Source organism: Talpa occidentalis, unplaced genomic scaffold, assembly GCF_014898055.3.
Source record: "Talpa occidentalis isolate TD23 unplaced genomic scaffold, MPIMG_talOcc4v2.1 talOcc4.12, whole genome shotgun sequence".
Classification (NCBI taxonomy): domain Eukaryota; kingdom Metazoa; phylum Chordata; class Mammalia; order Eulipotyphla; family Talpidae; genus Talpa; species Talpa occidentalis.
This window is the reverse complement of record NW_023601212.1, coordinates 68,269,114-68,296,604: the sequence shown is the minus strand read 5'-3', so window position 1 is coordinate 68,296,604 and position 27,491 is coordinate 68,269,114. Positions and strand designations below refer to the sequence as shown.

The 27,491-nt window shown below is 44.6% G+C and overlaps 2 protein-coding genes across 2 annotated transcripts; both read left to right on the top strand.

Annotated features, from left to right (window-relative positions):
• Positions 1–334: 334 nt before the first annotated feature.
• ALDH9A1 (aldehyde dehydrogenase 9 family member A1) lies at positions 335–26,856 on the top strand. The gene is made up of 11 exons (XM_037506609.2): positions 335–542; positions 3,007–3,152; positions 9,209–9,338; positions 10,460–10,594; positions 11,574–11,770; positions 12,748–12,888; positions 15,360–15,548; positions 15,775–15,862; positions 18,953–19,094; positions 21,615–21,727; positions 23,989–26,856. Exons 1-11 carry the CDS (start codon positions 362–364, stop codon positions 24,081–24,083), a joined length of 1,557 nt encoding a protein of 518 aa, XP_037362506.1. The 5' UTR covers positions 335–361; the 3' UTR covers positions 24,084–26,856.
• LOC119241362 (barrier-to-autointegration factor) lies at positions 1,593–2,317 on the top strand. The gene has a single exon (XM_037506610.2). The coding sequence runs from the start codon at positions 1,680–1,682 to the stop codon at positions 1,947–1,949; it is 270 nt and encodes an 89-aa protein (XP_037362507.1). The 5' UTR covers positions 1,593–1,679; the 3' UTR covers positions 1,950–2,317.
• Positions 26,857–27,491: the final 635 nt, after the last annotated feature.

The following is a 27,491-nucleotide window of genomic DNA, read 5'->3' as shown; positions in this document are numbered from 1 at the left end:
GGGTAACCGAGGGTCTTACCTGGATTACCTGGACCCCTGAGGAGAGGCTCCCCGGGCTTGCAGACTCCGCCCCGGAAGACCTTTCCTGGGACTCTAGCCCCCTGACTCCTCCCCCGCGCCCCGCCCCCTGGGACCTCGGCCCCGCCCCTGAGACTGCGGCCCCGCCCCCCGGGACCCGAGACCGCGGCCCCGCCCCCAGGGGCCGTGGTCCCGCCCCCTGGGACCTCGACCCCGCTCCCGGGAACTAGGAGCCGCCCCCAGAATCATGACCCCCGCCCCTGCCCCGCCCCCTGCCCCGCCCCCTGCCCCAGCATCGCGTCGCTCGGCCCCCGCTTTCGTGCCCGCGCCGCGCAGCACCTCCATGTTTCTCCGAGCCGGCCGGGCCGCGTTCTCTCCGCTTCTTCCGGCTCTTCGGCCCGCTGCTGTCGCCGCCATGAGCACTGGCACCTTCGTCGTGTCGCAGCCGCTCAATTACCGCGGCGGGGCCCGCGTGAATCCGGCGGACGCCTCCGGCTCCGAGAAGACGTTCGAGCCCGCCACGGGTAACGGGCCGGCCGGGGCGGCGGGGCGGCGGGGCGGGCCCGGGCGGCTGGCGTGGGGCGGGGGCCGGGGCCGGGGTCCTGGGGGGCCGCTCCCCGGAGATCACATTCCACCGCCTGGCATCCTCGTTGGGCGCGTTCGGCAAAGGTGTGTGCACACAGGTGAGCGACGGTGTCTCGGGTGAAGTCGCAGGTGCCGCCGCCCAGGTTCGTGCAAACACGACCGCGGGTGGAGGGCCCCGGAGGGAGGCGCGGGAGCTGGGGAGGCCGGCCGGGTGCTGGGGGAGTTTTGCAGCCACCTGAGCAGAGTCCACGGCTCTCGTGCGCTGGGTCCGGCCGCTGCCGATTCTGTTGAGAGCCAGGACGGCCGTCCTGTATCCTGCGCGTGCACACATTTCCAGGGAACGTGCACAGATTGCATCTAGTGAGCGTGAATGAGGACTTTGTTGCCACCCTGTAGTGTTAAAATGTTTCTGAACGGAACCGAAATTGGAAAAAGGGACGTCCTCTGTTTATTCAGGGCTTCATGTGTGGGTGCACTGTGCTGTGCCCTGGATTTGCCCCTGGAACTCGGAAGATCCGAAAACTAATAAAGAAGAGGGTTTTGGTTTTGCTTTATGTTGTGATTGCTTTACTAGCTTTTACGAAATATTTGTGGGGAGAAAAATGTAAATGTTTTGTGTAAACCAGAACAGCCTGTAAGCCAAAAAGAGAAACTGGATTGCAAAAGCCTGCAGGATCCAGGATGGACCCATCACGATAAATAACAGCAGGAGGAAGCCACAGAGATAATGGACCCTCCTATATGCATGAGGAAGTAGCCTCTTAGCTCCCATTCCTAAATTGATACAAAAGAAAAAGAAAAATTGCTTTTCATTTTAATAACTTACAATGTGTGATCCGTGGTCACTACACTTACCTACTGGCTATTCAAGTTTGTAATGAAAAGAACAGATTTTTGAACTCTGGAAAAAGCTGAGTTCCAGTTCTTGTAGGAGGGGAAGCTAACTGCTCATAGACATAAAGAATTCATGTTAGGAAGCTGAAGAAAGTTCTAGTGGGTTGAGGTATCGGCGGGAGCAGCCGGCTGGCTGGAGGAGCCGTTACACGAACCGGAGTTGCCGATCAAGCCTGAGCAAGATGACCACCTCCCAAAAGCACCGGGACTTCGTGGCAGAGCCCATGGGGGAAAAGCCAGTGGGGAGCCTGGCCGGGATTGGAGAAGTCCTGGGCAAGAAGCTGGAGGAAAGGGGCTTTGACAAGGCCTACGTGGTCCTTGGCCAGTTTCTGGTGCTAAAGAAAGACGAAGATCTCTTCCGGGAATGGCTGAAGGACACATGTGGTGCCAACGCCAAGCAGTCCCGGGACTGCTTTGGTTGCCTTCGAGAGTGGTGCGACGCCTTCTTGTGATGCCCTCTGGGGGGCCCCCAATCCCCAGCTCCCACATTGAGTCTCCAAAGTTTGCGGCTGAGTGGGGACTCCTCCCACCCTTCACAAAGGAAAAGATTGCTGTTTCCATACTCACCTCCAATGTACTCCAGGGTCTTTTGGGAGTTCTCTCCCGTCACCCTTGTAACTTTTTGGGGACTCTTGCTCTTGCATGCATCTCCCTCCTCCTTCCCCTGCCAGTGTCACGTCCACCATGACCAGCTTTTTTGAGTGAATCCTGGCCCCTTCCCTCAACCCCACTCCCACCTTTGGTCTGTTTCAAGTGGTTCTTTTTCTGGCAGAGCAGTCACTGTCTTTGTAAAGTTTTTTAGATCAATAAAGTCAGTGGCCTTTGTAAAAAAAAAAAAAAAAAAAAGAATTCATGTTAGTAGATTCCCCTCAGTCAGATGAGGGTCTAGAAAAATGAATTATTTCATATTTGCCCCCAGAATAGGTTAGGGAATAAGATTGGAGGAAGAAAAGGAGAGACTGGGTGTTTTTACATATGAGAAAATAGTTGTCCTGTTTTTAGGGATATCCTTTCCTGATATTGCTTCTTATTAACCATATTCATTAAGTGTCAGTATTATGATAAAATTTATGTAGAACACAGAATCAGGTATTTTAAATCAGAGCTTACGATTCAGGAGAAAGAGTACTTTCAATTTTGATTTTGGAAGATTACTGAAATTCTCAAACTTTGTTAAGGAGCTTCACAAAGTCATTGACAGGAAATTCATGTTAGTAAACCCAGCTGTAGTATAGAGGAGGGCAAGATTTCTTAATCTGACTTCATGGCATGATTGTAATTCTGTGATGTGGTTCAGCACATTTTCCTTGAGAAGTCTGCAGCTTGTATTAGACTCCTAAAGGGTTCAGTGACCTTAACATGAGTTAAGAACTGCAGGAATAGGGGTGGTCATTGATCAAACCATACTGAAACACAAAGCGATCTGTCATAGGATATTTGGGTAGTTCTTAGGTTATTTAAGCAGGTACCAATAGTTTGAAGTAACCTTGACTCTGCTGGTTTTTATAGGGCGAGTGATAGCTACTTTCTCATGTTCTGGAGAAAAGGAAGTAAATTTGGCTGTTCAGGATGCAAAGGCCGCTTTTAAAATATGGAGTAAAAAATCTGGCATGGAGCGCTGTCGAATTCTTTTGGAGGCTGCCAGAATCATAAGGGTATGTTTTAATTTATTCTCTTCTAGAAAGGTTCTTTTGCAGGGCTTGGAGGGTTCTTTGTGATGATTTGTAGGTAGACTTTGATGCTCTGTTAGGTTTTATCTTTTGTATGAATCAGAAACATTTCCATAGGTCCACTTTGGTATGTGAAACAAACTTTCTTACAGTAATTCCCAGATGGGTCTTGGCTCTGGGCGAAGGGCCCTTGGCAAGCTTGCTTTTCTGTCTTTGTTGGAGTTAGAATGTAGTTTGTCTTAGAATGTAGTCTCTGTAGCTTGTCTTCTTTTCATTACAAGTACTGGTTTCCTCTTTAGTCTTTCCTCTGATGACTCTCAAATCGACCTTTGATTTCCAGATTTGTTTTCTACCTCCCATATTGTCTGGAAAGATTTCCTAGATTCATAGATGTTGCCCCCTCTTAAAAAGAAAGTGAAGGGCCTCCCTGGTGGCACACGAATCAAGCGTCAGCACTGTGAAGGCTGTCTGCAGCCTCTGCAGCACGAGTTCTATCCCCGGCCAGGGAGCTACCTACATGACGCAGCAGACCTCTCCTGTCTCCCCGCTGCTCCCCTCAGCAGTGTGTTTCAATAGATCTGCCTGTTCTGCTCCCCACTCTGTCTCTGGTAAATCCTCTCACCCCCCCCCCCGCACCTCTGGCCTGTACCCCAGTTCTTGTGTGCATAAATAAATCTTTAAAAAAAAAAAGTGAAACTTGTTACAGTCTTAAAAAGCAGAAGTACTAGGCGCATTTTAGAGAAAGTTGGGAAATTTAGAAGAATGGACACCAAAATGAGAGTCTTGGTTATCTCTGATTAGTAGGACTGCAGAATTTTTTTTTTTTTAAGATTTATTTATTTATACAAGAACTGGGAGGGTGATAGAATTCACCAAAGACAGAACGGGAAGAACAGGCAGATGGACTTTTTTTAAAATTCATGAATGTGTTAAGTCAAACTGTGAAGGGCCTGAGAGTTGCTGGATTTGCAAGGGTTTTCTTTTCTTTTGTTTTCTTTTTTTAAATTTATTTTTTTATACAAGAACTGGGGTACAGGTCAGAAGCGTGGGAGGGTGAGAGACTTCACCAGAGCCAGAAGCAGAACAGGCAGATGTAGCAAAGACACTGCTGAGGGGAGCAGCGGGTGAGGCAGGAGAGGTCTGCTGCCCCATGTGGGGTTCTCCCTGGCTTGCGGGAATTGAGCTGGTGCTGCAGAGGCTGCGGACAGCTTCACAGTGCAGCGCTCAATTGCTGTGCCACAGGGGAGGCCCTGCAAGGGTTTGTTTGTATCCAGACAGGAGGCTTTCTGGTTCAGAGAAAGACGTTTTGTTACTCATGGCAAAACTCAGCAGCCAGAGCAGTAAGTTTTTCTGACCCTCAGCCCCCAGGGTTTGATGCAGAGAACCCTGATGCTTGCAGGGAATGGCACCACAGGAGAGGAGTCCTCAAATGATGAGATTCAGCTTATATAGGGGCTCTGGGCACATATGCCCTTCATTTCCTCTGGAGAGAAAGATCACTGCTAAAGCAAATCTCCCCCAGGGTTGAGGGCCAGGGGTCACTAGGTTTGTTACTCAGGTCCAGGAAGTAGAGAACTTTCTATCTTCTTATCACTCCAGAGGCCTTTTATCTTTAGGGACATTGCCCTCCCCCTCCCCCTCCCCCTTCCCTTTCCCTCTGTACAAGAACTGGGGTACAGACCAGAGGTACAGGGTAGGTGGTGGAGGATTCACAGAGACAGAGGCGAGCAGAGCAGGCGTATTTACTGAAATACACTCTTCAGGTGGTGGGGGGGCAGTGGGCACCGGGTGAGACAGGAGAGGTCTGCTGCGCCATATGGGTTAACTAGCTCCCTGGCCAGGGATGGAACTCAGGTGGTAGTGTTTAGTGTTGAGACTTAACCCCTAGGCCACCAGGGAGGCCCCAGAGCCTTAGCTTTTCTGTTAGCTTGCCAGTGTCTTTTGCCAGAAAGCCCGGCCCAGGCAGAGATGTCAAAATATTCATGGAGAACTTTTTTTCCCAGCAAAATAGTTTCCCCTAACTATTTTTAACTTGATAGATCACGAGTGATAACTCAAAGCTGATCATTTATTATTTTAATTTGTCTTTCACTTTTTCTTGTGTACAAGCATTTAGGATTACGCTTTCTTAAGAAATGTCCTCTTCATCACTGTGAAATGATTTTCCCTCACCTTCTCAGGCTGTTCGATGTTAGTTTTTTCTTTCCTTCCCCTTGCACTTATATCTGTACCATTTAGTGGGCTGCATTGTAGTCTTTGGTTTGTTTTCTTTCCCCATGAGACCCTCTTAATTTCCCTGAGCAAATGTTCGGCTCCCCACCTCCTTTGGTCCCTCCCTTATTTCTTTTTCCCCTTATTTCTTTTTTTATCTCCATCTGTTTTATTGGGTGTGAGCCTTAAACTAGAATTGGTAGTCTTTCACTTATGTTGAGATTTAGCCTTGCTTCTATAAGACAATTCTTTTCCCTAATCCCCTCCTGTTAGCACATCCCCCTCTGAGGGAGAGGGGCAGTATGAGTTAGACAGGAGGAAGATGTGTAACATGCTCCAGGACAGTTGGAGACCAGAGTGGAAAACGCTAGAATTGGGTGTGAAATTCTTAAAAATGAAGCAAAAGTTGCTTGTAAGCAGGTAAGATTTAGGTACTGAATAAAAATGAATATTAACTTAAAAAATTATGATGTGTAAGTGCTTTTCTGTTACTGATTCTACTTTTAACATGCATAGAAGTAGCATATTAGGTGTTTTGTGTATATAATTGTATTAATGATCACAAACATCTTGAAATGTGGCTACCATTTTCCCTTAACTGGCAAATGAGGAAGCAAACTTGATCAGAAAGGTTGAAAAGCTCCTCTGTTGTCGAACAGCTCATGACTGCGAGAGCTACCTTGCTGGTCTCCAAAGTTGGGGACTCTTGCTGAGTTCTACCTCGGACCTTGTCATGTCCCAGAGGCTGTGTCTTTGCTCATATCTCATATCTTATGCCAGTTAGACTTGGGCCCCCGCCTAGGGATTTGCCCTGCCTTTTGCTTCTCACCTTCAGGTGTGGGCACCTGGTCAGGTGATGTTGTGAAGCAGGTGGTACTGAGAAGGGAGGACAGGGTGGGTCACAAAATACAGGTTTCTTGGGAAATCCTTGCAGCCAAATGTTATGTGGCAGCTGTGTTGTGACTGCTCTTGTGCTATAGAGGGCAGGAAACTCCTGTTGTTTTCCCTTTCTCTTCTGCCCCTCTTATTCCAGAAGGGGAGAGGGATCTTATTTTCCCTCCCCCACTATTAACTGTCAGTAGAAGTCCACATGGAGTTTTCATCAGGGACTTTTTTTTTTAAAGATTTATTTATTTATTGATTGATTGATTGTTTTATACATACATACATACAAGCAATGGGTACAGTCAGAAGCGTGGGAGGGTGAGAGAATTCACCAGAGCCAGAGTGGGGAGCAGAGCAGGCAGAAGGACCAAAGTACACTGCAGAGGGGAGCAGCGGGCGGCAGGAGAGGTCTGCACACCATGTGGACCCTCCTCCAGTGGCCGGGAGCAACCGGGGATCGAACCAGCGCTGCAGAGGCTGCGGGCAGCTTCGCAACCCAGCGCTCAACTGCTGCGCCACCAGGGAGGCCCTTTCAGGGACATTTTTTGATGATCCTTGAATGGTTTATTGAAAGATCTTATAATGATCTTTTTTTTTTTTTTTAAGATTTATTTATTTATTTATACAAGCACTGGGTACAGTCAGAAGCACGGGAGGGTGAGAGAATTCACCAGAGCCAGAGCGGGGAGCAGAGCAGGCAGAAGGACCGAAGTACACTGCTGAGGGGAGCAGCGGGCGGCAGGAGAGGTCTGCACGCCATGTGGGACCCTCCTCCGGTGGCCGGGGAGCAGCCGGGGATTGAACCGCTGCAGAGGCTGCGGGCAGCTTCGCAACCCAGCGCTCAACCGCTGCGCCACCAGGGAGGCCCTTATGATGATTTTTTAAAAACAATCTGTGAGTGTAGAGAATGATGGAATAAGACAGGAAAAATCTCAAAAGACCAGCTAGTAAATTGAGTTTTCTCTGAGAGTTGACATCTTGAAATAGTCCCCAAAAGCAATTACTTGTTCATTAAATTTCAAGAGACTAAAACTTCCTGTTTCTTAAATATTTACTAAGAACAGAAAGCTTTAGTCTCTTGAAATTTGTTCAGGGATGATCTGGTAAGCAGGTGCAAGCCTTTGTTCAGTTAGTACTTTCTGCCTGTCCTTGCTTATGCTGACACAGAAGCCCAACAGCATTTCACTTTTGTCAGCTTAATATTTCTGTATGGGTTTCAAATGTAATACACTGATTCATCAGTTTATTCATGCTGATTAGTGAATTGGTACTTCCTTTTGAGAACCTAGTTCCCCTCTTGCATTCTAGAAATAAAGTTTTAAGCCTTTGAAAAAAATGTTTCATATTAATCACACTGATCACATTCAGGAATGGGAATAGTTTATACCTTGTTGAAGAGCTAATGCTTGCTGTCCTCCTGGGTCCCCTTCTAGTGCCAGTTTAACTGGGAAGCAAGTTAGCTTGTTAAAAAGTGGTTTTGGTGAGTCAGGGAATGAGATGGTGAATTGTTAGTTTAAAGGACAATTTAATTTAGACCACATTTGACTGTGAACAAATTATTCTTTCTGAAGGAACATACCCATTCACTAATTTCAATATTTATTTAGAATTTACCAGTTTTTCTTTTAGAAGTAAGCTCCTTGAAGGAAAAGAGACTGGATCTCTATTTCTTTTTCTTAGTATTGAATAGGGAAGAAATAAATGAAAGCACCTTAGCTCTCTGGTCTTTGTAGAAACACAGTGTGTCAAAATCTCACCCGCAAAGGGTCCTCTTCTCTATCTCATATCAATTTTCATATTCCTGCTCCCATCTTTTCTGAGATCTGTATAGTGGATTGGTGCTTGTGTTAGTTTCTGTTGCCATTTCTTTTTACTTCGGTCAGTTTTACTATTTAACCAGTTTTAAAGAGAGTGCTCTTTTTGTCAGTTGTTTGATTCATCTTTTGTATGTCCAGAATTCCCCTATTTATTTATTTAAGATTTATTTATTATACAAGCACTGGGTACAGTCAGAAGCGCGGGAGGGTGAGAGAATTCACCAGAGCCAGAGCGGGGAGCAGAGCAGGCAGAAGGACCGAAGTACACTGCTGAGGGGAGCAGCGGGCGGCAGGAGAGGTCTGCGCGCCATGTGGGACCCTCCTCCAGTGGCCGGGTTGCAGCCAGGGATCGAACCGGCGCTGCAGAGGCTGCGGGCAGCTTCGCAACCCAGCGCTCAACCGCTGCGCCACCGGGGAGGCCCAGAATTCCCCTATTTATTTTAAATTGGATCCATAATAGTAGATATCTTTTTCTTACATATTTAATTCTTTTATCTTCTTTGGGACAAAAAGGGCACTAATTTTTAGCTTTTCTGTTTAGGTCTGCTTTCCCAAATCTCTATTCATTGTTGGATCATCTCTCACATCTCTTAAATTGTGTAGGCTACAAAAAGAGTTTTTTATAGGCTAGGCTGAAAACAGAGTTGATGAATACTGAGCATTAGAAAGTAATTATATTATGATTTTGACATGTTCTGTTTCTTTGGGTGAATTAAAGGATACGGGTATACAACCTCTTAAATGTGATTGGTGTGTTAGACTGTTTTGTATAATTTCCTAAGGCCTATTCCCTGTTACACACACAAACATGCAAACATATATATGCATGTTTATACAGTATACATATATTTATTTCTAAAAATGCTCCTTTTCTAGCTGATCCTAAATGAGGTATTCGTCTTAAATCTGTGACATTAACTCTGGCGGGGATAAGAGATATGCACAACAGGGCTGCTGTTTAGCAGTAAGCTTTTATTTTCTTCCTAATATAACATTAAGTTCCTTTTATTTTCATGTAATGTACAAGCTGTTTCTATTTTTAAAAACTGGGCATAATATTCTTTTTGAACCCTGCATATGTTGAGGTGTATGGAAATGTCTTAAATCTAGTGTTATGTTTTACCAAAGGAACGGAAGGATGAGATTGCCACTTTGGAGACCATCAACAACGGCAAGTCCATCTTCGAGGCCCGCCTGGACATTGACACCTCCTGGCAGTGTCTGGAGTACTATGCAGGCTTGGCTGCATCCATGGCTGGTGAGCCCTCCCCCTGCCTCCTGGCCCAGGCTGACAAAGGAGCAGAGGGACAGAGCCTGGTGGGGAAGATAAAGATTGGGGCATCAAGACAGGCTTGGGATGAGTAGCTCTCCTGCCGGCCCGTGACTCTGCAGGTCCCTCTTTTTTTTCTTTCTCCCTTTTCCTAATAAACCTGTTCTTTTAAAATGTAAAAATAAAAAAAAAAAGACAGGACTGGGTTAAAATCGAAGGATCTTCTCTTTCTATGTGAGTGATCCTGGGAATTGCTTTATTGTTCCTTATTTAAACTGGAGATAATAATCCCTATCTTTGTGAGTTATAGGACTAAGTGAGATAATGAGTAGAACGCATCTAGCAGGGTACCTGAGCTTTGAACCTATTTATTGAAAAACCAGTTCTTCTAAGAGTCAGTGCATCATATTTGCTAGTTTTATCTATTTAGTAAAACTTTTCTTTCTAAAATTTGCAGCAGTCCATGTTAATTTATCAGGATCCAGGAGGGCTGTGGGGAGTCTGGAGCCTGAGGTTTTGGGGTATTTAGGGTCTCCTGCCTCTGAGTCTCCCTTCACTTCCATTTCAGTTCATCAAAGTTATCTAGTCAATGCTCAGTAAAGTTTTAGAGAATTATATTGTTACATGTCCATGGGTTTGAGAGCCAGACAGGATTCTTTGCATGGAGAGAGTCTGCAGGAACTGTGTAAGAATGGGGACAGGTTATCCCTGGGTACTGGGACCAGCAAGGTGGCCAGTCTGAGTGGAGCACAGGTGAGTACAAGTGTGGGGAAATCTTGGGAAAGGCAGGGCTGCATTCTTTTTTTTTTTTTTTTAAAGATTTATTTATTTATGCATACAAGAGCTGGGGTACAGGCCAGAGATGCAGCGGGTGAGAGGATTCACCGGAGACAGAGTGGGGAACAGAACCAGCAGATTGACCAGAGTATACTGCTGAGAGGAGCAGCGGGGAAGTCAGGAGAGGTCTGCCGCGCCATGTGGGTAGCTCTCTGGCTGGCCAGAGATCAAACCCTTGCTGCAGAGGCTGTGGACAGCTTCAGGTTTGAGTCTTAACCCCTTGTGCCACCAGAGAGGCCCAGGGCTGCATTCTTTACTCCATTCCCCCTCAGGTGAACATGTCCAGCTCCCAGGAGGGTCCTTTGGCTACACCAGAAGAGAACCTCTTGGAGTATGTGTGGGAATAGGAGCCTGGAACTACCCCTTTCAGATTGCCTGCTGGAAGTCGGCCCCGGCGTTAGCCTGTGGTAAGAATGAGTTACTCCTCCACCAGGAACCATCCGTCCTCTCCCCATTCACAGCTCCTTACCAGTACGTACAGGGACCTGTGCTGGGCATATCACACTTCAGGGGACAGGATTCACCACTTCCCAGACTTCAGGGAGTTTGTTGTGCAGGTTATACACACAGATCCTGTCTGTGTTACTCCCTTTTTATTGATCTCATGTATCTTTGTTTATGAAAAGGAAGAAAGTTAATTTTGGTCATAAAGATCTTAGTTTTTACTGTCCAATTAAATTTGTGAAATTTGTAAGTTCTCTTCCTTTCTGTACAAGAAATCTGGACACAAATTTCTGTTGTTAGGGGGGTTAGTCCTTAGGAAGCAGGAGATGAACTCCCTCCATTTGTGTCTTAAGAGAAATGATAAACAAGGCTTCTCAGAGACAAACTATGTCTGACTGACTCAAACCGTTTTCTCATACTATTTAAAGAGAAAAATCTTGGAAAAGAAGGCTTAATATATCAGAGAGAGAAAATATAAGTTTAGAAAAGCATTACCATTAGCACATTGTGTTGCAGTGCGACTTTTTTTCTTGTCGCACCTTCTTCATGTTCTCTTTTCATATTCCTGTGTGATAAAAGACAAGAAATTAAGTTGCTTTGGACACTCTCATCAATTTAATCTTTTTGGTCTTCAATTTCACCTTTGATACAGAAGGATGAATCATGCCTACTTCCTATATTATTGCTAGTGTTAAATGAGATAACATATGTGGAAAGGCCAAGAAATGGGATTATTGGTTGACAGTGGGTGGGAATGTAGGTCTGTTTAACAAGAGATATAAAAGTGGAAGAACAAGATACATTTACTTACAATAACATTTTTAGTCTATTGATGGGAGAACAGAAAACGACTGGGTTTTCCCCTACTTGTTATTTAGCCCTGTCCTCAGTGGATCATCAGTCTTCAAAGGTCTTCTTCTGTTGTGTCTTGGGTTTATGCAGGTAACGCCATGATCTTTAAACCATCTCCCTTCACACCTGTTTCTGTGTTGCTGCTGGCTGAAATCTACACTGAGGCTGGTGTGCCTCCTGGGCTCTTCAACGTGGTGCAGGGAGGGGCAGCCACAGGCCAGTTTCTGTGTCAGCATCGAGATGTGGCCAAAGTCTCCTTCACTGGAAGTGTGCCCACTGGCATGAAGGTGACAATAAAACCAGTACTCATTAATGACCATGGTGTTGTTAAGGGGCAAGGCAGGCCTACCCGGAATGTATCTTGGGGGCTTATCTTCTGACATTTCCTAACTTGTGCTTGGAGGGGACTCTGGGTACTGTGGATTTCCTAACTTGTGCTTAGAGGAGACTCTGGGTACTGTGGGCAAAGGTCTGCAGTGTGCTTGGGAGGCACGATGGGGGGATTGGCACGGCACGCTGGCATTAGGTCGGTGAGTGTGGAAGCCACCATCTGCCTTTGTCTGAGCATGCAGGGTCTAGGCTGTCACTTGTACTGTTTGGTGACTTAACTCACCTAGAACATCTACCTCAGAAGGCAGGGTATCTTCCCAGTTTGTTTCTGAGTCCTTGTTCTGACCTTGATTTGTGCCATGAGCAATTTTTTCAGCCTTGAACACAGAACAATGATGTAAAAGAGTTTTGGCCTGTGACCATCAGGTGAATTGACAGTGTTAGTAAAATGAACTGCTTCAGAATGTCAAATACAATTCTGTGACTTCTCGATGTTCTGGAAAAGAGTATTTTATTTTTTAAAAGATTTATTTATTTATTTATACAAGCACTGGGTACAGTCACAAGCGCGGGAGGGTGAGAGAATTCACCAGAGCCAGAGCGGGGAGCAGAGCAGGCAGAAGGACCGAAGTACACTGCTGAGGGGAGCAGCGGGCGGCAGGAGAGGTCTGCGCACCATGTGGGACCCTCCTCCGGTGGCCGGGGAGCAGCTGGGGATCAAACCGGTGCTGCAGAGGCTGCGGGCAGCTTCGCAACCCAGCGCTCAACCGCTGCACCACTGGGGAGGCCATGGAAAAGAGTATTTTAAATAGACACAGAGCAGAGTATACTGAGAACAATAAGATGAACTTGAACCTCATGTGTAATCCAGTTCACCTGGCATGTAAGCTCACCTTTGTTAAACTTCTGAATGTGCCTATTCTTTTTCTGTCAGATCATGGAGATGTCAGCTAAAGGAATCAAACCTGTGACCTTGGAACTTGGAGGCAAATCTCCCCTGATCATCTTCTCAGATTGTGATTTGCAGAATGCTGTGAAGGGGGCACTGATGGCCAACTTCCTCACACAAGGAGAGGTATGTGCCAGTCTGGAGAAATGGTTACACGTAATTGCCACCCTTCATCTAACCATATGCTTTAAAGCCTTTTATTCTGCAATACTTTGAGACTTAGAGAAAACTTGCACAAACTGCATAGAATTCCTTGAACCAGATTCCTCAAATATTAGCATTTTATTACATTTACTTTGTCATTTTGTTTGTGTATATATATATATATATATATATATATATATATGCACACCTTTTTTTCCTGTTATGTTTGAAAGTTATAGGCATAATACCCCTGTCCTCTTAATACTTACGTGTATTTCCTAGACAATTACTTTCTTTTCTATAAACACCATACACTTAGTTAAACCAAAAGCTTAATATAGTGCTCTTAATCTACAGCCTTCAATTCAAATTTCTCCACTTAAGTGTTTAATTAAGTGGTGTTTAAGCAAAAGAATTTTTGTTTTTTTAAAATTCTGGTTCATGATCTAATTCAGGAAGATGCATTTTGTTGTCATGTCTTTTTTAATCTCCTTTATCTGGAACTTAGTCTTTATCTTCCAGAAAGTTGACATTTTTCAAATAGTACAGGCTTTTTGGGGGGTAGAAATTACCTCATTTTCGAACTGTTTGGCATTAACTTTTGGTTAGATTCAGGTCATGTGTTTTTACTAAAAAACACCAAAGTTACTGTTTCTTCTTCTGTGGTTAATCAGTATCATGTAGGGGAGAGGTGAGACCATCCTTTTCCTTATCAAATTTTGACCTTTCAGTGATGTTTGCTGGAAACAGTTTTCATTGAGTGCCAAATGGTGATTTTTCAATTCTGTTATTCCCATCTACACATATTAATGAACTTTCTACTGTAAGAAAGAACTTTATTTACATCAGCTGTGCACTTTAAGATGCTTGTTTCATTCTGTAGGTTACAATCCATTACTATTGTTTATTTTTTAAAACTTACATTTATTTTTTTAAAGATTTATTTTATTTACGCATATAAGAACTGGGGCGTAGACCAGAGGTGTGGGGGGGTGGTGAGAGGATTCACCAGAGACAGAGTGGGGAGCAGAACAGGCAGATCGTGAAATACACTGCTGGAGGGGAGCAGCAGGGAGCAGGAGAGGTCTGCTGTGCCATGTGGGTTGTTAGCTCCCTGGCCGTGGATCATACTCATGCCACACTGAGACTTTAACCCCTGTGCCACCAGGGAGGCCCTACTATTGTTTTTTTTTAATGCTCAAATAATTACAGATTCTGCTAGTGATTGCTCCTTTTTTATGACCTTTTAATAGGTCCTCAATGTTCTTTACTTTCTATGTGGCAGGGTGTTCTGGACCCAGCTGTATTTTTCCTGGCTGAATTGTGGAGGTAGCCATTTCCCCAAGAGGGAGACAACAAAATGCATCTTCCTGGATTTCTTGCCATGCAAAGATTTGTCATTTTATGTAGTCAGATTTATTTCTCACTGCATCTAGATTTTGAGTTAGGAAACTTTTTCCTATACCCGGGTTTTGGAGAAATTCACCAGTATTTTCTCTTGGTAATTGTGTGGTTTCATCTCTTTTATTTAGAGTCCTGGTACATTTGGAGTTTCTTTTTTTGTGTGGCGTGAGCTATGTGTCTTATTTTCCACATAGCTAACCAGTTGTTCTAGCACCACTTGTGACTAGTTCATCTTTGCTCCAATGATTTGAGAGTCTACCTTTATCATAAACTAAATTTCCCTGAGTACATGGATTTTTTTTTTGACTTTCCTAGTTTGGTATTTTTGCTTTTGTAGGGTCTAAATAATCATAATTTCAAACATTTATTGTGAAACGTTCTGGGTGATTAGACTCCAACCCTCAGTTCTTTTTTTTTTTTTTTTTTTTAAAGATTTATTTATTTATGCATACAAGAGCTGGGGTACAGGCCAGAGATGTGGGGGGTGAGAGAATTCACCAGAGACAGAGCGGGAAACAGAACAGGCAGACTGACTGAAATACTGCTAAGGGAAGCAGCGGGCGAGATAGGAGAGGTCTGCTGTGCCATGTGTGTTGCTCCCTGTCCGGCCGGGTATTGAACTCGTGCTGCAGAGGCTGCGATTGCTTCATAGTATGGTGCTTAACCCCTTGCGCCACCAGGAAGGCCCCAACAACCCTCAGTTCTTAATCTGTTTTCACTCTTCAGTTGCTCCAACTCTCACCTTTATTCTCAAAATCTGGAGCAGCTGATCTGAGGACATAGGAAAATGCCATTGGTCATGTGGATCTAATGGTATTGAGAAAGTTTAAGCAAGCAGAAAGATAGAACCTTTATCGCAAAGGGCAAGGCAGTTTGTGCTTATTGAGTGGTATGTCCACAATTATGTAAGTGATCATATTCAGTGTGGAGCTAAGTTCTCAAGATGGAGCTAACCTTTTAGAAAAGTATAGTCTTTCTTAAGTTAAAGCTGTTGGATCCTTCCCCTTTCGTTCCCTCCCCATTTACACACATTTATGTCTGTCCTGTAGGTTTGTTGTAATGGCACAAGGGTATTTGTGCAAAAGGAAATTCTTGACAAATTTACAGCGGAAGTGGTGAAAAAGACTCAAAGTATAAAAATTGGAGATCCCCTCCTGGAAGACACAAGGATGGGTCCTCTGATCAACCGACCACACCTGGAGCGAGTCCTTGGGTTTGTTAAAGTGGCAAAGGAGCAGGTGAGAAACAGTGGCACTGGGATGGGGGTGGGGGGTCAGTTACCCCGAGTGCCCAGCTGACCCTTTCCCTGTGGTGAGAGTTGTTCTACCCTCGGTGTCTGGAGCAGTGTTCTGCTTATACTTGTAGGGGGAGACTGTGCATTTGTTCAGGATACACTTAATGTTTCAGGTGTGCTTGTGGGGTAGTATATGAATATGAAATAAGCATTCTCTTCCTTTTTGGCAGGGTGCTAAAGTGTTATGTGGTGGAGACCCATATGTACCTGAAGATCCCAAATTGAAGGATGGCTTTTACATGAGTCCCTGTGTGTTAAGTATGTCCTCTTGTTAACTTTTAAACAGAAGTAAACATCAGATAGAAAAGAATATTTATAAACTATGTTGTTGCATCGGACAACACCACACTGACAAACGGGAGTCGTGGAGCAGGCTACACAATGCAGGATGCTGCTGAAGAGCAAGATCCTGGCCCTTTTATTGACACACGTAATTGGTTGTGAGGAGATTAAGGGGATTAAAGAAAGGGGAAGGGTGTTGACACACCTTAACCCCCCCCACCCATGGTTCTAATCTTATCAACAAGGGGCTCCACCAATCAGCTTCTGGTGTCCCTTGTCATACATTGATGTCCCCCCTCCACCCCCGCCGTTTCCGGTCATACCTCGTGATGTACAAGTTGGGAGTATGTGTTTTGCTTTGGTCCTCAGCCCCCTGGGCATTCTGGACAGATCTCCTGATGCACATGTTATGCATTGGTCCTCAGCAACACCCCCCCACCCTCCGGGCTTCTGGATGTACTTTGTGATGCATAACCTCCCCAGTGTGATCCAGCTTTGTGCTCTTGTTTGGTTTGAAGGGCTGAAGGGTTGGGTTCCTGTTCCTAACTGGCCAGACCACTTTGACCTTGTTTAGGTGACAAAATGGCAGCCAAATAGGCTGCCTAGGAGTAACAGAGCCACACTATGTAAATGGTGTAAAGTGAAGATTGGCAACTGTGTGTCTCCACGACCCAGATTTAAGGAGAAATTCCCTGTTACCTTCCAATTCTGTATGCCCTCCTCATGGATAGGTTAGTTTACCTGGGGCTTACTAGGTGGACCCCTGGTTTTCTGAAAGCGAGGAATTAAAAAAAAAGTTCACATTTGATAAGAGATTAAGTATTGCATTTCATCTCTCAAGAAATTTGGTAAAGAATGTGTGTTCTTTGAACTTTAGGTCATTTATACAGACATCTCAAAAATACTGTGGTTTGTTTCTAGACCACAGCTTAAAAGCCTATATTACAATAAAGTGAGTCATGAAGTCTTTGGTTTTCCAGTGCACATAAAAATTATGCTTACACTATCCTGTAGTCTGTTAAGTTGCAATAGCATTTAAAAACAATGCAAATCTTAATGACATGTGACACAGATGTGAAGTGAGCAGATGCTGTTGGGAACCTGGCACCGATAGCTTTGTTTGAAGGGTGGCCACACACCCTCAATTTGTAGAAAATGCAGCATCTACAAAGTGCAGTGAAATGAGGTATGCCTGAATAAGACTAATTTGTCAGATAGTGTGTTAATATTCTAAATAATTTCTTGACTTAGTAATTTTTAGCCTCCCACCCCTTTTCAATCTTCAATCTTTCTGATTTGGATAATCAAGTACAGAATCATCCTTCTACTTCTCTCCTACCTTAGAGGTAACCACTGCTGCCATTCCCATAGTTTTCTTTATCATTTTACAATATATATGGCATCCCTGATAATAATATTGTTATTTTGTAGATTTAAAAAAGCCATATGTAGATTGAGTTATGTTGTATAATTCCTTGCCCTTTATCTTGAAAATACAGATTCAGCTGATTTTTGTCCCTAAGGTTCATAGCGGTTTCAGCTTCGAGCCCTTGATATTTGATGCACTTTATTTTTTTTTTTTTAAGATTTATTTATTAATGCATACAAGAGCTGGGGTACAGGCCAGAAGTGTGTGGGGGGGGGGTGAGAGGATTCACCAGAGACAGAGTGGGAAACAGAACAGGCAGGTTGACCGAAGTACATTGCTGAGGGGAGCAGTGGGCGAGTCAGTAGAGACCCCCATGCCATGTGGGTCACCTCCCTGGCCTGGGATAGAACTCGTGCTGTAGTGGCTGCGGGTAGCTTCATAGGTTTCATCTTAACCCCTTGCGCCACCAGGGAGGACCCTCTTTAAGAATTTTAGAATCATCATCTTTGTAGCTGTGTGAGTGGTTGACTGACTAGTATAAAGCTGTATGGACAGTAGGGTTCTCAAGCTTTATTTCTGCCTCCACATTGTTTACACACATAGCAGGACCTCATAAGCACCACAGCTCATGCTGCATGGTCACTGCCAGCATTGAGATGGCTGTCCTTCAGGTGCAGAGCCGGTGAACACACCACTCACTTGAGAGAGCATCTGTAAATATGTATATTTTAAAATGTCAAGTGTGAAGTCATTTTCGGGAATAACAACCAGTTAGGTGAACACCCCCCTCAGTTATTTCTAAATTTGTTTTTATGTTAGATTTTCTTATTTTATTGATATAACATCTTTTCTATTTCTAACAACATAGAACTACTAAGAAAAATGGAAAAGTATAAAACATTAATATGTGTAACATTTTAACAAATTGGGAGCATATTTTATTATAGTTTGCAATTTTTTCAGTGAATGTTTTATCATGAGCATTTACTCACTAAATTTGCTTCAAACGCATTACTTTTAGAAGCTTCATAAAAATTCTTTGTTGGAATGTGTAGTTCATGTGATCATGCCCTCTGTTTGGATGATTGGTTTGTTACTTCTGGTGTTCACTGTTATAAGTCATGTTGTAATGAATGTCCTCACCTCCTTATGTTTCCTTATGATGAATCAAAAAAAGTGGACTTCGGGCCTCCCCCGTGGCGCAGGAGGTTGAGCACAGCGCTGTGATGCTGTCCGCAGCCTCTGCAGTGTGGGTTCAATCCCCGCCGACCGGCGAGGGTCCCACATGGCACGGCAGACCTCTCCTGTCTTGCCCGCTTCTTCCCTCAGTAGTGTATTTCATCAGTCTGCCTATTCTGTTCCCCGCTCTGTCTCTGGTGAATCCTCTCACCCTCCCGTGCATCTGACCTGTACCCCGGTTCTTGTATAAATAAATAAATAAATAAATAAATAAATAAATAAATAAATAAATAAATAAATAAATCTTTAAAAAAAAGTGGACTTAGAATTACACAGAGCTATGACTCACTAATACATATGTTAAATTGTCATGCAGAAAAGATGTCCCAATTGATATTATACTGGCAGTGCTTTGAAATTTTATAAAAACTATGTATTTCACTGTTTTTTGTGGACAAGAAGACATTTTCAATGCCTGAAATAACATCCCCTGATGTTTGGTTTTATAATGTTTACAGCCAATTGCAGAGATGACATGACCTGTGTAAAAGAAGAGATCTTTGGACCAGTTATGTCCATTTTATCATTCGACACAGAAGCCGAGGTTCTGGAACGAGCTAATGATACCACTTTTGGATTAGCCGCTGGTGTCTTCACTAGGTATGTGGGGCAGTCACCCCAACATCTTTGAAGAAAGGGGCTGCCATGTCTGCTTTGTCATGAATGTAATTATTCTGATTCCCTCTTTGGAATTGCCCTCATGCATTTTCTCTCTTTATTTTTGCTTTATTTATTCCCCAGTTATATTAAGATATAATTGACATATACCATTGTATTAGTTTAAGGTGTACAACACAGTGATTTGAAATATATATATCATGAAATGATTGCTTCACTAACTAACATCCATCACCTCACAAAGTTGCAATATTTTTTGTGTTTAAACATCTACTTTCTTAGCAACTGTCAAATACAGGATACAGGATATTTTTTTAAAGATTTATTTATGCATACAAGAGTTGGGGTAAGGCCAGATGTGAGGGGGGGTGAGAGGATTCACCAGAGACAGAATAGGGAGCAGAAAGGGCGGATTGACTGAAATACACTGCTGAGGGGAGCAGCGGGCGAGACAGGAGAGGTCTGCTGCTCCATGTGGGCCACCTCCCTGGCTAGGGACCAAACTCATGCTGCAGTGGCTGCTGATAGCTCGATAGTGCTGCGTCTTAATGTCTTGCACCACCAGGGAAGCCCCTATGATACATTATTGTTAACTGTAGTCAGCATGCTGTGCTGTCCATTCCTAGCATTTATTTGTCTTTTAACTAGAAGTTTGAATATGTACCCATTGAAGCCCCTTCAGCCATCCCATTACAGTAGAAGTAAGAAGTGATTTGAGAGCAAAATATCTTTGAAAATGAGTGCACATTGCTTGATAGTATGTAAACTTTGATTAGTAGTTGGCAGCAGGAGATAGTGTTCTAAGGCTGCATTATGCTTGGGATTATACTGTTTGGTGACATACGAGATTAAGTTTTTGTCACTTTGTGTTTGGGGCTCTGGAAGGGAAGTCCTGATGTAACAGCTTCTCCTTGCACTCTGAAGGAATGTTCTAATTTTAGAAAATGGTTTATCATCCTCAGAACATTAACAGTCAGGCTTCATTCCCCCTTCCTCAAGCCCACTAATTCACTCTTTGTCTCCAAAGATTTGCTTATTCTGAATATTTTGTATCAGTGGAATCATACAGTGTGGGACCTTCTGGGATGGGCTCCTTTCACTTAGTTTTCAAGTTTCATTTATTTTTTATTTATTATTATTATTCTAAAAAGATTTATTTATTTTTATTTTATACAAGCTTTGGGTACAGTCAGAAGCGCAGGAGGGTGAGAGAATTCACCAGAGTCAGAGCGGAGAGTAGAGCAGGCAGACTGACGAAGTACACTGCTGAGGGGAGCAGCGAGCGGCAGGAGAGGTCTGCATGCCATGTGGGACCCTCACCCGGTGGCTGGGGATTGAACCAGTGCTGCAGAGGCTGTGGGCAACTTCGCAACCCAGCACTCAACCGCTGCCCCACCAGGGAGACCTGGTTGTGAGCTGTCTTTTTACTTTCTTTTCTCATTTGCAGCATAAAAGTCTTATTAAACATTGATAATACTTTAATTATTCCATTTTTTTCTTCTGTCCCTTATTTTTCATGTCATGTCTAAGAAGATTATAGCTAATCCAAGGTCACAAAGATTTATTCCTGTTTTCTTTGAAGAGTTTTATGATTTTAAGTCTGTGATCCATTTTAATTAATATTATGTATGGGGTAAGGAAAGGGTCTCTTCATTCTGTTACATGTGAATGTCTTGTGGTTTCAGCACTACTTGTTGAAATGGCTCCTTTTTTACCCACTGAAATGTTTTGGCATCTTTGATGTTAGAATTTACTTTTTTGATGCTTTTGGATGAGACTATAAAACTCATCCTCAGTTGTTTTACTTGAATGACAAAAGATTTTAAACAAGGTTTTGAAGAAATAAGACTTGGCTATATTTTGAGACCTTAAGAACTGGCAGTTTAACTTGACCTGTTAAAGTTGTAGAAGAAACTTGTTGCATTGGGTAACACCACACTGATAAAGAAATGGGAGTCGTGGAGCAGGCTACATAATGCAGGATGCTGCTGAAGAGCAAGATCCTGGCCTTTTTATTGATATACAGCATTGGTTGTAAGGGGGAGGGGCTAAAGGAAAGGGGAAGGAGAGTAAGGAAAGGGGAAGGAGTAGAAGATCAGGGATTGTGAGTCTGCCCTCCAGGCACTTCTTATCTGCTTGCTGACTCGGTATTGTCATTGAGATCACATCATAATCTCCCAGGCATGGTTTTAATCTTATCAACAAGATGGGCCACTGATCAGATTCTGGGGTCCTTTGTTATACATTTGTCCTCAGTGTTGTCCCCCCCCCCCACCGAGCATTCCCAGTTATACCTCGTGATGCATAACCTTCCCAGCGTGATCCAGCTTTGTGCTCTTGTTTGATTTGAACGGCACCTTGCAGGGTTGGGCTCTGTACCTAACTGACCAGGCCATCTTGACCTTGCTTAGAACTATAAGTGACAATATGGTGGCCAAACAGTCCGCTTAGGAGTAGCAGACCCACAGAAACTGAATTATGGACACGACTTTTCCTTCACAGGGACATCCAGCGTGCTCACAGGGTAGTGGCCGAGCTTCAGGCTGGGATGTGCTTCATTAACAACTACAACCTCAGTCCCGTGGAGTTGCCCTTTGGTGGATATAAGAAGTCAGGTGAGGAGCCGGCAGGTGTGAGAGCACCTGGGTCTCTAGAGAGTGCTGTAATCTAGTTCTTACAGCCCAGGTTCCTAATCCCGTCTATGCATCTGAATCACCTGGGGAGATACAGAGATTCCTGGTCCTCCCCAGAGTACCTGCACCCAGCTCTGAGAATCTTTTACTGCTTTTCTAAAGCTCTCCAGAAGGTTCTGATACAGAAGCAGCCTGGCTGTTAACTGCTGCTGTACAGCTCAAAAAGGTTTATCGTGGGGGAATTACTTTCCTTCACAGTCTGTGGTTGTTGTAAGCCACTCCTGGCCTTCTGTACCAAGAGCTCACATACTGTGTCCCTAAAGCAGGAGCATATGAATTTATTTTCTGTTACACTAAATTAATAAAACTCCCTCAATCTCATATTTAACAGTCAGTCACAGTCAACGTCATGCCACTGGCCAGCCTATGGGGATATTTCCCTTAGCTACTGCCCAGTCATTTCCTTTACCACCGATCACTCGGCTGTGACCACAACAGGCCAGGTTTTCTAAGTCTAATGTGTTAGGAAAGTCCAGGCATCAGGGGTTTGTTGCCTGTAAATATTCACTGGTAGCCCTCACTCTTCTGTGTGAACGTTGGTCTGGACTTTGTGGAGACACCATTTGTAAAGGCTTGTCTGTAGGAGTGCCCCGCTTCTCACACCCTGACCCCACGAAAACCCTCCTCTTGGGCCTTCTTATTTCCACTCTGCCTCTCCCCACCTTAGTCTTTTCTACACAGCACCAAAGTGATCTTAAAGCACAAATCAGATCCCTTCTGACTGCCCCTAAAACTCACAAGAAGCTTCTGTTCACTAAAGTCTGCTCTCCACACCGTGACCCTGAGGGAGTCCCGTGTTTCTCAGGCTGCAGGTTGTCACCCATTAGCAAAATCAGTCTAGTGGGTTGCAAACCATCATTTCCTTTTTACTGAAATCAGTTAGAATGGAACAGAACAGTTTATCACACATAGTAAGGTAAATATGGTCGCATGAAACTTTGGTGTCTGTTACATCTATTCATGTTTACATGTGACCTGGCTGCTGGGGGTCAAGATCACGAAAGTCCGATTTCACTGCAGTCAGGTCCGGGCCACCTTCCCCTCACGCTCTGCTCTCCCATGTGTACTCTCCCATTTCTGTTCTTATATCTGTTCTGCCCCACCATCCTTTTTATTCAGCCTGGAATGGTCTTTGTTTATGCTTTCAGCAACTAGCATCTCTGTCCTTTAATTCTCAGCCTGTCACCTCCTCAGAAAAGCTATCCCTCACTCTCATCTAAAGTAATTCTCCCCACTATTGCTCTCTCTTATTACTTGTTTTCATCTACTCTGTGCTGCGAAAATGAAAGCTCTGTGAAGGCAGGGAATGTGCCTGTGTTGTTCACATGCCCAGCATGCAGTGGGCATGGGAGAAGCCTCTGTGGAGGGCAGGGAGGCAGCCTGGATTGGCCAGGTGACTGTGGACAAGTCACCTCCTCAGTTCCTCCCTTTGGCATGGGAGTTTAAACACAGTACTCCTAATGGCCTCAGCACTGACATTTTGTGATTCTTTTATCTGGATCTGGAAGGTGGGTTGGGATTAATTATCACTTTCCTGCTTAGAGGCTTTTTTCATTTCCCTTATTTTCCCACTTGATTTTTGCAATAGCTTTTAGAGGAGGCTGGTCAGGCTTTTCTTGATGTCATCTACAATGTCATCTACATATAGAGCACCCAAAACTGTGACTTAGGAATTTGCTCAAACTAGCAAGCCAGCAAAGCTAGCTTTCAAGCCTACGCCTTGGACTTCTACTTTCATACTTTTTTTCTACAAAATTAGTAAGATAAAATAAAGGCATCAGGATAATGGTTGTAGAGAAAGTCTGTGCCTTCTCAGACATCAGCCCAGAGGAGTAAATACCTGCAGTATGTGGTAGGTCTCGGTGGCAGATGTGGTGACATGCACCGGTGGAGGAGGTGTGATCCTGCCTCTGAGTCACAGACAGTGCTGTGAACCAGTGTTACCTCAGTAAAAATAGATTCCTACTGGTAGGAAATGAGACCTGGCTCTTCCCCTGTCCCCATCCTCAAAAGCCAGTGGGACACTGTCCCCCAGACCAGCTCCACAGCTCCTATATGTATTTGAGGACTTGGTCTCAGAACTGTAAGTTCTGTATTATTCTCCAGCCCTGCCTTTGACAATTGCCAGGTCCTCTCACACCACTGCAGCGATGGCTCTTAATCACCCCTTTTCTTCCTTTCAGGGTTTGGCAGAGAGAATGGCCGTGTGACCATTGAGTATTACTCACAGCTCAAGACCGTGTGTGTGGAGATGGGTGATGTGGAGTCTGCTTTTTGAAGACAACTGGTCAGCATGGCCAGGCTGTGGACTGTGGACCATGAGAGGCCGTTGAGTTGCTTGCTGTTCTAAATCCAGATGTGTGGCCATTCAGGATAGGGGAGTGGCCAGTGTTATTCTTCAGCTGCTAATCATCTTCCTAATTGAAAATGTGCACAAGTGCCTTTTAGATATTAAATCAAGAACGTTGTGATCTATTCTGTGAGAGCAACATGATTCTGGAGAGCAGATTGGGGCAGGATTGCATCGACATATATCTGACTGTGGATACTGTCCATTTCCTAGCCGGCTTTAAAAAGTTTGTTCCTTTACAGGTTCCTGATTGAGTCAGCACAGATGATTTCTGCTCCCTGATATTTTTAAGTGCTGGCCCCTTATCACTCTCCCCTGACAGGAAGGGAGGGGAATAGATAATGGATGGGGTCATGTGCTGTGTGAGTGAATGTGAACTTGCTGGGCTAGCACCGTGTTTCCACCTAGTGCTGTCTCCAATTCCTGAAGCAGAGTTTGCTCTCTGGGGTGGAAGAGTGACCACGTAAAGGTACACATTGGTGGGTTATTGTAGCATACTGAAATTAAATCACACTGCTCATCCTTTCATGTCATGTTTTGAAACTAAATATATCTTAAGATCATAGTCTGACCAAGGATAGGGCTGAAGTTACAAGTACAGGACAGAGGGTTTGATCTTGTTTGCAATGAGCACACAAGGGCAGGCGGCAGTTGCTATAATAAAACTTTTAAGGCCCAGGTAAGCTGCAGGCTCCCCACCCTCCGGAGCAGAGCTTGGCCTCGAAGGGCTGTCCGGTCGCCGTGGCCTTTGGGCTGTAGGGGCTTCAGGGCCTTTCAGCGGCCTCACTCTGCTGCTCCTTTCCATTCAGGGGAGTAGTTTGCGTCTAGGAGCTATACTAGTGAGGTTCTCTAGAGGAACAGAGCCAACCGAGTAAGTAGATCAGTTATGAGAAATGTTGCATGTGATTATGGAGTCTGAGAGGCCCCACAGTCAGCTGTCTGGACTCCCAGGGAAGCTGGAAATGTAAATCAGTCCGAGAGCGAGGGCCTGAGAGCCAGGGGAGAAGCTGGCTTAAGTCTGAATTCCGAGTCCTGCGATCCAGAAGCTCAGGTGTCCGACAGAAGGGTAAGATGGATGTCTCAGTACAAGCAGAGAGAGAGCTCACCCTTCTTTTGCCTTTTTGTTTCAGCCCTGAATGAATTGGATGCTGCCTACCCGCATTGGCTTTACTCAGTTCAAATGCTAATAACTTCTGCAAACAGTCTCATAGATGCACCCGGAAATAATGTTTTACTAGCTATCTGGGCATATGTGTCCAGTGTACACTTGCTTAAAGTGTCATGGTCAAATGGTTAAAATTAACCATTATAATAGCTAATTCTGTGGTCGTAGGTAAGGCATGATTCTTGTTATAGGGCCTGTGTCTAATTATATGTGATAGGCAAATCCTGTCCATACAAAGGATGAGAACACTTGAATCTTCACAGATAGTGCAGATAGGACACTGAGCAAGCCACACAGTGTCTTAGGGGATTCTGGTGTGACTTAGACACTGGGAGAAGACAAGTTTCTGGCAGTTCCTCAAGGAGAAAGCAGGAGAGAGAACAAACACGTGAGTGCCCTCTGTGTTGTGCTGTGTCCCTCTCAGTTAATGCTACAGTGAGCACAAGAAGGTATTAGCCCTGATTTCTAGGTGAAGAAACAATTTATATACAGAAGGTAGCCACAGGCCCTTTCTTTTCTCCCTTTGACCTTCACTCTGTGCACCCCTAGATCTACCACTAGGGGTAGATCAAATGGGATAAAGGTGACCAAGCCTTAGCAATTAAATGAGGCTGTGAAAAACCACCAAAAAATTACTCAGCAGTGAGCCATCTTTTCAAAGTAAATCAGCTTTCATCATGCTCTTGCTTTAGATGCTACTCTGGCTTTTAATTGTGGCTGAACTTCTCACTGTTCTCTGATGTCAGCCTCTCCTACTCTTCCCCACTCACTGCTCTGTGGGGCTTGTTCTTCCTCAGGAATCCCACTTGGCTGTTTATTAAACCTGAGCATATATTCCCTCCAGGTCCTTGCCTTACAGGCTCCTTAAAGCTAGATGCTAGAAGTGTTCCTCAGTGCTAGAGTAGCCACACATGCCCCCTACCTGGTGTCCTATTTAATGTATGTCAGAGCATTGCTGATCATGTGTTCTCCAATTAGAATGTAAACTAAAACCCACAAATGTCCTGTCCTGTTCTCCATGTTTGCGCGAGCAGATTAGCAGGCCTGACCTAGAACCTGGCTGCTCAGTGCAGGTCTTAGAGATGCAGCCTGAGCTCAGACTCTACATCCGAATCTGTATATTAACAGGAGCCTCAGGTGAGTCTTATGCATTGTTTTGAAGGCAAAAGTTCTCAATGTTGGCTGTGCATCTAGAATTACCCAGAGAAAGTTTTAAAAGTCCTGAGATTCTAATTTAACTGAACAGGTGTCTGGCCTGGACACCTGGATTCTCAAAAGGTTCTGCCCTGGGAATTTAATGGGCAGCCAACGTGAGAACTGCTTTCCCACTGTGTTACTGAAGCACAGTAGCCACTTGCCATATATAATCACTCTAATTAAAAACAAACAAGGGCCTCCTTGGTGGTGCAAGAGGTTAATTCACAACACTATGAAGCTATCTGCAGCTATTGCAGCAGAGTTTGATCCCCAGCCAGGGAGGTGACCCACAGGGTGCAGCAGACCTCTTCTGTTTCACCCACTGCTCTCCTCAGCAATGTGTTTCAGTCAATCTGCCTGTTCTGTTCCCCGCTCTGTCCCTGGTGAATCCTCTCACCCCCGCACCTCAGGCCTACACCACAGCTCTTGTATGCATAAATAAATCTTAAAACTAGGTAGTTGCTCTAGCCAAGTTTCAAATACTTAAAGCCACATGAGGGTAGCAGTTACTGTACTCAACCTGGGAGATGGGGAGTATACCCATCATAATTTCCACTGGATAGTGATGCTTAAGAAGGAAGGCACCCAAAGCTGTGCAGTGTTCAGTGGAGTTAGGAGGGCATCTTTGGAGGCAAGTGCTATCGGCAATGTGAAGCCGGGCGTTTGGAACATAGGGGATAACCTGGTGACTGACAAAGTTTCACCAGCAGGTGGCTCCTGTTCTATTGCATCTGGTACTTGACCTCAACTGGCCTTGGCTGTGGGAGCCCCTAGCTGGGCACTGCACGTGCACCATGGGTTGACCCTCACAAACTTTAGACAAGTTACCATTATCCCCAATTTGCTTCAGGGCAAACTGGGGCTTAGGGAGGTGAAAAACATGCCCAGGGGCACACAGTTGTTTGCTGGGGGGCCATGCTTCAGAGAGGTGTGGAGTGACCATGGGCTGTGGTTCTAACTCCATCTGGAACAAA

What these genes read in the sequence shown, in the direction of transcription:
- ALDH9A1 (XM_037506609.2), top strand. Translation starts at nt 362, where the DNA reads ATGTTTCTCCGAGCCGGCCGGGCCGCGTTCTCTCCGCTTCTTCCGGCT. An exon ending in GGCCCCGGCGTTAGCCTGTG is followed by an intron (nt 10,595 to 11,573) that starts GTAAGAATGAGT and finishes GGGTTTATGCAG; the next exon opens with GTAACGCCATGATCTTTAAA. An exon ending in CATGAGTCCCTGTGTGTTAA is followed by an intron (nt 15,863 to 18,952) that starts GTATGTCCTCTT and finishes TAATGTTTACAG; the next exon opens with CCAATTGCAGAGATGACATG.
- LOC119241362 (XM_037506610.2), top strand. Translation starts at nt 1,680, where the DNA reads ATGACCACCTCCCAAAAGCACCGGGACTTCGTGGCAGAGCCCATGGGG.